The 9,083-nt window shown below is 55.5% G+C and overlaps 1 protein-coding gene across 1 annotated transcript; it reads right to left on the minus strand.

The window, feature by feature from the left end:
* Positions 1-1,301: 1,301 nt before the first annotated feature.
* Positions 1,302-6,926, minus strand: MLN (motilin). The gene is made up of 3 exons (XM_014782570.2): positions 6,810-6,926; positions 4,816-4,932; positions 1,302-1,526 (listed from the first exon to the last, which is right to left on the minus strand). Exons 1-3 carry the CDS (start codon positions 6,924-6,926, stop codon positions 1,302-1,304), a joined length of 459 nt encoding a protein of 152 aa, XP_014638056.2.
* Between the last annotated feature and the right edge of the window lie 2,157 nt (positions 6,927-9,083).

Below are 9,083 nucleotides of genomic sequence, written 5' to 3' on the forward strand. Positions count from 1 at the left end.
TGATAATAATAATAGTAATTTGCTGTTTGCTGGTGCCTCTGTCCCCAGATCTCAAGGCAGATACTATGACTTTGCTTTTGCAAAGGCTCATTGAGGTTAAAGGGCTAGCTGGAAGTTACTCAGTAAGGGGTTGAGTGCAGAGGCCTTAAAACTCTCTGGTTCATTAGACCTCAAGCTCATCAGTAAACAGAACATGGACCGGGATTCAGGAGATGCGAATTCCAGTCTTTGCTCTGCCACTGACTCTGTGTGGGCGTGAAATGCCATCTCTCTGGGCCTCTGTTTCCTCACCTGTAAAGGAAGCGCCGGTGCCAATCTTCCGATTCCATGTGTCTAAGTTAATATTGGAACTTAGAAGTTAGAAAAGGCACACGTTCTGCTAATGTGTGCACCATTTATGGCCGACTCCTTCTGAGCTTTGTTTTTTTCCCCTTTATGCCATGACCTGAGTTTGACCTTTGGAAATTAAAATATTAAATAAAAGAGTCACTTCTGTATATTTCATGCTTTATTTGCTGGAGGGGGATTTTCTTGGGAGAGGGGTTTTCCTTCCAAGCCTAGCTGATGGGCCATGCAGATTACAGGGCCTCTCTTGGGTGGGAGGGGCTCCCAGATCCGTCTACCTTCTCCCTGGAGCTGCCGTCACTTGGGTGCTAGAGAAAGCAAAAGGGGGTTTGCAGCTCAGTAGTGTCAGCAGGTCAGCTTATGAAACCGCCGTCTATACCTGCCTGCAGGTCCGAAGGAGGGGGGCACCCAGGATGGGAGGTTTTGCCAGGCTTCTTGAAGCTCTACCTCCAGCTTTCTCTGTAGCCTGGGGCAAGTCGTTTAACCTCCCAGTTCCTCCACCTCTAACCACGCTTCCTCCCTGCGCCTTTCCTCTCCTCCTAGGGACTGGGAGAAGTCATTAGTGGCTGTTTGTCAGATGGGACAAGTAACTTGGGCAGACCTTGAACTGGGCGTGGCCAAAGGGGGGCTCAAGACTTTGATTTGCAGAACAAATGAATGCAATGAAAAAATGCAGGCTTTTCTGACCAGACTGCACCAGGGTCTCCCTCAGAGTAACCAGAGCCTCGGTGCAGTTTTGGGAGGGAATGAACATCTGGAGCAAGGGGAAGGATGGGGGGTTGTGGCCCTCTGCCAGAAAGGCGTTTGGGAAATGGGCCTGAGCCATCGAGGCAGGGCCTTGAGATGCCCCTGGCTGGGGAATTGGGACTCCAAAGCCACCGGAAGCCATCAGAGCCCACCCTACTCTGTGACTGGGCTCCCCTTGGAGAAGGATGGTGCACTTGCAGAAGACAGCTTTATGTTCTCAAGTGCAAACGTCGTCCCCAAGCCCTGCTCAGCCACGCTCCAGGAATATTAACTGGGGTGGGCAGAGGCCAGGCCCCAGCTGCAGAGGCGCTTGCCCTCCTCATACCCTTCTCTGTAGACAGCAGCACCTTGCTCAGCAGCCCTTCCAGGGCCGCCCGGTACTTTTCCAGCTGCCTGGAGTTCATCCTCATTCCAATTTCCACAGGAGCAGTCAGCTGTGAAATAAGGCAGCGTTAACAAGAAGAGAGAGGCGCGGAGAGCACCGTTAACCCCTGGGTGCCCTACAGGTGGCAAGAGGGCCGCCAGGAGCCACAGCACCCTGCTGGCCCCACTCTCCAGGATCCTCTGGGGTCCTCTGGGCTTCTAGGGCCAGCTGGGAATTCTGGCACCTCCCCCCAATTCTAATAGGGGGCTGGATCCTGGAAGTCGCTGAGACCTGCTGGGAGGAACATCAACAAAGCTCCCCTGGTGGAGAAGCTGGAACTGGAGGGGTGGGGTCGGCTGGAACCCCCCGGGCTCTTCATATGAGGAGGGAACTCACCCCACCATAGTAATAGCTAACCCTGTGGAGTCTTACCGCGTGCCAGGAGTTGCTCTAAATGCTTCATGTATATTAAGCCTCTCAATAACCCTATGATGCGGAGACTATCGTGTCCGCATTTTGCAGATGAGGCAACTGAGGACAAAGAGGTCGAGTGACTTACTCAAGACCACACAGGTATTAAGTAGGAGAGGGAGAAGACGGTATACCCAGGGGACCCGGCTGCAGGGTCTGTGCCCGCGACCACCAGGCTACACTTTGTCTAGCACTATGGGGACATGAGTGAGACCCAGAGGAGCTGTCTAGAGGCTCTCCACCAGGAGAGGTTGTGCGGATGAGCCAGGACACTGCCTGACCTCCCTGTCACTCCCAGAGCTTCCTGGTTCGTGGTCTTGCCCAAACCAGTCAACAACTCAGAGACTCCCCGCATCTCCCGAGAGGAGTCCCAGGCCCAGCAGGCCCCCTGGGCGTGGGAAACGGGCTCGGGAGGCCTGAAGGGCAACCACAGAGACGTCTCCACGGGGCTCTGGGTTTGAGCCCTGGTATGCCGTTCCCTTGATGTGGTGACGCCTCTCTCTCGGCCTCCGTGTCCTCACTTGAAAATGAGGAAGCTGGACTGGACAATCCAGAAGGACCTCCTGGCCTATATATCATGGTTCTAGGGAGATGGAAAGGGGATGAGAGGTACCGCACCACAGCCTCCCCGAGAAGGATGTTACATTGGATGTAACCCGTACCATGGAGTTAGTGCCTTAAACTCTGCCTCGGGTGTGTGTGGAGGGCAGTTCTGAGCGAGCCCCCCCTTTGCCAGCTGCTCGGCTCCCTCCTTGAGAGCCCAAAGAGCATGTGGGAAGGAGAGGAGCCTCCCCCCCACCCCCACTGAGTGCAGTGACAGCACCGAGGTCCCTCTCTGGGCCACACTCTGATCTCGCTGTTTATGCACAGCATGCCGTGGCGACCCGAAGGAGTGGAAAGATCACTGGCCAGTGTCCAGTGGGAGGCGGGAGGTGTCAAGTCCCACTTGGTTCTGCCCTGACCCCTGTGTGACCTTGGCCAGACCGTCACTCTCTAGATATCAGTCTCCTCCCCTCCCAGGTCCCTTCACAGGGAGTGCCCCACGCTCAGTCCTGGAGCCCTTCCTTCTCCATCCACTTGCTCCCTCGGGGACCTTGAAAACCCATCTCACCGCTGATGACTCGCCCCTGTTTGTCTCCGGCTCTAACCTCCCTTGAAGGCCACACTCACGTATCTACCTGCCACGCAAGGTCTCTACCTGGATGCCGCTCAGGCATCTCACAATTCACGAGTCTGGTCTGACCTCCTGATCCTCCTCTGCAGCTTGCAGCCAGCCACAGGCTTCCCTGTCTCTGTTAGTGGCAGATCCATCTTCCCACGTGTTCCAGCCCAAACCTTGAAAACCTCAGCTTTTACTTTTCTCTTCCATCACATCCTATATCCATTCTTTCAGCAAATCCTGTGGGCTTCTACTTCCAAAATGTTTCCAGAATCCGACCACTTTGCCCTGCCTCCACCATGACCACCCTGGGCTGAGCCACTCTTTCTCTCTCGGATGCTGCAGCAACCTCCTCAGTGGTCTCCCTGATTCTGCCTCTGCCCCTCCAGTCTGTTCTCAACATGGAAGCTGGAGAGACTCTTTTAAAATGTAAATCACATCATGTTCTTCCTCTGCTCAAAAGCCCCCAAGGGCTCCCACCTCAGCAGTGAGGGCAAAGTCCAAACACTGGCCTCTGAAGTCCACAGTCTGGTCTCACAACCCAGGCTCACCCAGACGCCCTCTGCTCCAGCCACTCCAGCTCCCTCACTGCTCCCAGAATGCACCAGGCCCACTCTTGCCTCAGGGCCTTTGCACTGGCTGTTTCTTCTGCCTGGATGCTCTTTCCCCAGATGTCCCTATGGTTCACTCCCTGGCTCTCTTCAGGTCTTTGCAGCTGCTCTGCTCACTCTATTTAAAATGACAACACACCCCATCTCCTTGCCCTGCTTTATTTTCCTCCCTAGCACCTGTCACTACTGCCACACTGTAAAGTTTGCTCATTTATCCTGTTTGTCATCTGTTGCTGGTCCTTCCAGGATCTTGTTTCGGGTCCCCCACTGGAGTGTGAGCTCCAAGAGGGCAGAGGATTTGTCTGTTTTGTTCACCAGTCTATCCCCAGGGCCTAGAACCGTGCCTCACAGGGAGCAGGGGCCAAGCAGGTGTTCATGCCTGAATAAACACGTCTGTGAAATTTCATAGCTGTTCCGGACAAACTCAGGGCTCTCTGCAGCCCCCACAGCCTGTGTATCCTAATGGGCACTGATGGCCCCAGCCCTGGTCCTGATGCTGCAGCGTCTCCTGGGCTCCTGTCCGGGGGAGGAACTGGCAGCCTGGTTGTCTCTCTCCTGAGGACTGAAGCTTCCTTCTGACTGTTCTCCTGCCTCCACTCTTGCTGCCCTGGATCTTTCTAGGTCGGATCAGGTGACTTCCCTGCTTGGAACCCCAGTGGCCTCCTGGATGTCTTGCCTGGCCCCCCAGCCCTGCCGACCTCTTGCCCTCTCCCAGCCTGCCCTGGCCTTGAGGGCCTCCAACCAACCAGATGCTTCCTGAACAGGGCCTTTGCACTTGCTATTCCTTCTTCGGATGTTCTTGCTTAGCTCTTTGCATGGGTGGCTCCTTCTCATCATTCAGGTTTCAAATCAAATGTCACCTCCTCTGAGAAGCCTTCCCGGACCCCTTGGCTAGCCAAAGCAGTGCCCCCAGTCTCCACCCTGTCCCTCTCTTTCATACCTCCTTATTGGGGCCTAAAATGATTTGTTGTCTCATCATCGGTGTCTGTCTCTCCCTCCCAGGATGGAGCTCGTTGGCTGAATATCCTGCTCACAGCTGTATCCTAGAAGGTTCTGTGGCTGGCCAAGGGAACCATCCCCTGACTAAGTTTCCCTGCATTGTCCCCCCGTCTGCTCACCTTGATAATTTGGTTTCTTTCTTCCCCTGCAGCCTCTGCGGGGTCCAGAAGGCCCGCCTCCTCAGACATCTGCTGTACGCTCGTGGATTTCTTTTGCCTTTTATTCCGCTCCTTTTCCTGGGGGCAGAGCACAAAATTGCCCAAAACCCGCCCTCCCTTGACTGCCCGATGGCCCTGTGCCTGTCTCTGCCCAGGGTGCTAAGTGGCCCGAGCCCCCCACAGGCCAAAAGACCCCCTTCTCCCAGGTGCGTCCTGCACAAGGAGCCTCAGACGCCCAGTGGCTTGAGAACAGCCCCAGCGTTGCCCACCAACAGGTCAGCTTGAAGAGGAACTCATGCCTTTGCAGTTCAAACCTTGCGCTCCGATTGCTACTGTTAATTAAGTTAAAATGCTGAAAATAATGGCCGCCCTTCATGCGTATTAAGTGTGAAAATGTGTTTTTCTCAGCAAAGAGCCTATAAAAAAAAACGTGGCAAGACAGCTGAGTCTGCGAGGGTGCCATGGGGTGGCCCGGAAACTGGAGTCCCTGGGCGGTGATTTATAAGAGGCAAGACAGGGAGATGAATTACGGAGGCAGGAGTTTGCAGGTTCTTCGTAAAAATCCCGGCGCCTGGGAATTACGAGGAGAAAAACCACAGAGCAGATTGATGCGAAGGGTGCTTTGGTTGCCATTTTGCTAGTTGATGTTCCACTGGGTTTGACTGCTTCTGTCCAGTCCCAAATCCGGCCTGGCTTCCTGCTTGCCAGGTCCCCGAACACCCAGATCAGACACACCCCATTCCTTTGGTTTCTCTAATGACACTCTTGAGAGTCAGCCTAAGCCTCCCCCAAGACGCAGTGATTCTAGAACAATTGGTCATCTCTTTGGGAGAGGGAGCCAGGGATGGAGGAAGGTGTGTTCAGGGCCCTCTGCATCTCCCCTCTCAGTTTCCATATCTGTCCCTGAAGAGGGGAGCTGCGTCCAGCCTTGTCTCTGCAAGGGACACTGTTCACTGGGTCTGTGGAAGCCAGCCCGGGACAGAGTGTGTAGATACAGGGATGCACACAGGGCCACGCGACCTCCCAGAGAACTGACTTGTGTCTTTGTCCCTGTCGGATCCTCGTTTTGAGACAGGTGGGAGATGAAAGTCCCATTTCTTCATCTCCTCGGTTAAAGAGAAACAAATGTCTGCACAAGACACTCAGGATCCCTTGATGTCTAAAGTGAAAGGTGCAAGGAGGCACGTCCAGCTGTCCAGTTTTTCTTATGCCCCGCTGCCTGAGTTCCATTAAGCCTGCCTTGTTTTCTTCTGAGCTCAAGAGAAGGAGGCGTTGGCCACCACTACATGGAAAGCCACTTCTTTCCCATTCTGGACCTTTGCTCCCACCAATTCCTGTTTCCCTCTCTCCCAAGGCCCCCAGCTCAGCTCTCACCTCTTTCCTGCAGGCTTCCGAACGCGCGCCAGCCCACGGTGATTTCTCCCTCCCGGAGCTCAGCTCTTACCATCAGCATCACTTATTGGACAATTAATCATGTCCTGCCTTGTGACATCTCCCTTTTATCTTCTATTGTTAGGGAATTTTTCATCTGTTTGTGTCTTGCTCCCGAGCCTGCTCCTTGAAGACGGGTGCTTCTTAGATGGCCCTGCATGTCTGGCCTCTCACTCCCGGCGGCCCTTCGTTCTAGAGAGATGCTCAACAAATATTTATTGGCTTGTTAACTGAAAATTTCCTCTGAAGGATGGGTGAGGTGGGACAGGATGTTGCTCGTGGGAGCCACTGACACCTTGGTGATGCTAGTGAAGGAGCAGAGGTGCCAGGGAGATGGCTGGAGTTTGGGGTTATCGTGGGTCCTTGTCCTTCATGGTCTCCCTGGTGTCACCAGCAGAGTTGATTAAACATGGGTTTACCAAAGGGACACTTGTACCTTAGATAGACTAACACCACTCCAGTGCTGGACAGGGCTGTGTCACCTCGGCTGTGCTGGGGAGGCGGGCAGCCTGTGGGATTCTTACCTGCATCTTCTTGAGTTCACTGTAGGTGAAGATGGGAACAACGGCTTCTGTCTGGGAGGCCAGCATGGCGGCCGCGTGCACCACCAGCAGGGCAGCCACGGCCTTGCGGGACACCATCCTGGAGCTGGGCAAGGACAAGGAGCTCCTGTCACCAAGGTCAGGGTGCAGTGACGGACTGCTGTATTGGAGGCAGGAGCCCTCAGCTCTGACCCACGCCCCGCCTGTAGCTGTGTGATCTTGAGCAAGCCGCTTAGCCTCTCTGGACTTGGGCTTGGTATGGGGCTTTACCAGATGAGCTCAGAGGCTCCTCTCTGCCCCAGAGCCTTGAGAGCTAACCAAGCACCTGGGAGAGGCCACCCAGCCTCCTGCCACATCCTGGGGAAGAATCATTCCACTTGTTGGCCCTTCTCTTTGTTACAGGCAAGGTCTTCTGGGGTCAGCTGGGCTCATGAAGTGAGAAGGACCTCATGTCTCAGAGAAAAAACTCCTAGATTATCAACAGAACTATGCCCAGGGAGCCCTCCCTGCTCCCTGAAGCAATTAGGGTGACAAAAGGCATGGGCCCAGGCCCAGATGGCCCAGGCTCTACTTGGGAGCACTAGGCCAAGACCCCGGGTCTAGAGAGAAACAGGCTGAGACCCTCTGCCCACGTGGAGACAGAGCTAGATGGACAAGTTCAGTAGCATCCAACAGCTGGGAGAGGGTCTCCTCCCCGCTGGGGCCAGCACCGGCCCTGGAACAAGCCCCACCCCAGCTCCAGTGAGTCTAGCTGCCTGTCGGCCACCATCTAGAAACAACAGGGAGGGCACCTCCTCCCTGCCAGCCCACCGCACACCCCTCAGAATGCCATGAGTGCTGGTGGGGTGAGGGGGGCCCTCCTGCATCCCAGGAAGTGGGTGTGGCTGGTGGGAAGGTGGGCTGCGGAGACCTGCCGGGGAACAGGTGGGTGTGGTGACTGTAGGGGTGCAGAGGCTTGAGAAAGGGGGTCAGCTGGGCAGACTTTGGGCAGGCTCAGGATGGTCCTGTGAGGAGGGGGTGCTGCTTGCTGGGTGCCAGCCTCAGCTGTTTCCTTACACCAGTGCATGGCATCCATTCCAAGCCCCCTCCCACGACCCTCAGGCCCACCTGGGAGCAGGTGCAATGTGGGGAGGGGAGGAGACCTGGGGAGGTGAAGGGGCTCATTCAAAGGCAGTAGGGGCTGGAAGCCTCCTCCTGAGGCCTGTTGTTTATCCCAGTACCCCACTCCACACTGCCTCTGCTCACAGAAGGCGGAGAAGGGCATCGCAGGGGGCAGGCCTGCTGAATGTATCTTGGGTGCCAACATTCCTGTGCTGGGCGGGCTGCGGAGCACAGGGACCAGATCCCCAGAGCAGAGAGGGGAGACCGGGGCAGCCTCTGCTGCAGCGGGGTGGGGGTGACTACAGGGTTCCAGATAAAGAGCTTCCGGGGGTCAACTCGGGGCTCCCACAGCCCTGGGCCAGCCTGGATTCTGTTGGTCAGAGAGGATCCTGCCCTGAGTGGGCCTCAAGGCTTCTCTGCAGGTGCAACCCAACTCACCTTTTGGACAGAATCTTCCAAGGCTTGTGTCTTGCCTCTCTGCTAGGACTTGTCCCTCGGTCATCTGAAGCCACCTCCTTTCAGCACAACACTCTCTCTGCCTTCTTGTGACTCTGCTGACCTGTCCTAATTTCTCTCTCCATCTTGCAAAGACTCCATGAGCAAGAACACGAGAGCTCAGACAGCCGAAGTCTCCCGTGCCAGCTGCTTACAAATTCCCAGGAGGGTGGGAAGGACCACCCACTCACAGAAGACCACCCTGGGAGGCCGAGGCCCTGTACTGAGCCCCAGCCCCAAGCCCCCAGCCCCAGGAGGCTCTTTAGGGAACAGAGGGCAGGTGGGGGTGGGAGCTCCAAATCCTGTTCCTCCCCTCCGTTCCCATCCTTTCCCCACCGCATCTCGGGCCCGCGCTCCCTCCCAGTGGAGGCGGATGTGTCACATTTACAGCGTCCCATTTCCTTCAAGGAGGTGCTATAGAGCCCTTTTCATTCTGCTGTTCGCATTTAATTCACTCCATAAGAATCAATAAAAACTTTGAATAGAAAAAGGCAAAATCCAATTGCTGCTCATTTTCTTGATCCAACTGGCAGTCGGCCTGTCACCGACATTCCTTTGTGTTCGGGGAGCTCGAGTGGGAGAGAGACTTTTCATGTATGGTGGGGTGCTGACTTCCCTTCCCGTCGTCAGGACGGGCTCCAGCCCTCAGGTGCTCAGCTC

Source organism: Ceratotherium simum, chromosome 13, assembly GCF_057802395.1.
Source record: "Ceratotherium simum simum isolate JZ-2026a chromosome 13, ASM5780239v1, whole genome shotgun sequence".
NCBI classification, from domain to species: Eukaryota; Metazoa; Chordata; class Mammalia; order Perissodactyla; family Rhinocerotidae; genus Ceratotherium; species Ceratotherium simum.

Bases quoted from the DNA above. Each gene is read 5' to 3' on its own strand.
- MLN (XM_014782570.2), bottom strand. From the start codon at position 6,926: ATGGTGTCCCGCAAGGCCGTGGCTGCCCTGCTGGTGGTGCACGCGGCC. The intron at 4,933-6,809 runs GTAAGAATCCCA...CTCTGCCCCCAG, and splicing joins GTGAACTCAAGAAGATGCAG to GAAAAGGAGCGGAATAAAAG. The intron at 1,527-4,815 runs GTGAGCAGACGG...CTTATTTCACAG, and splicing joins AAAGAAACCAAATTATCAAG to CTGACTGCTCCTGTGGAAAT.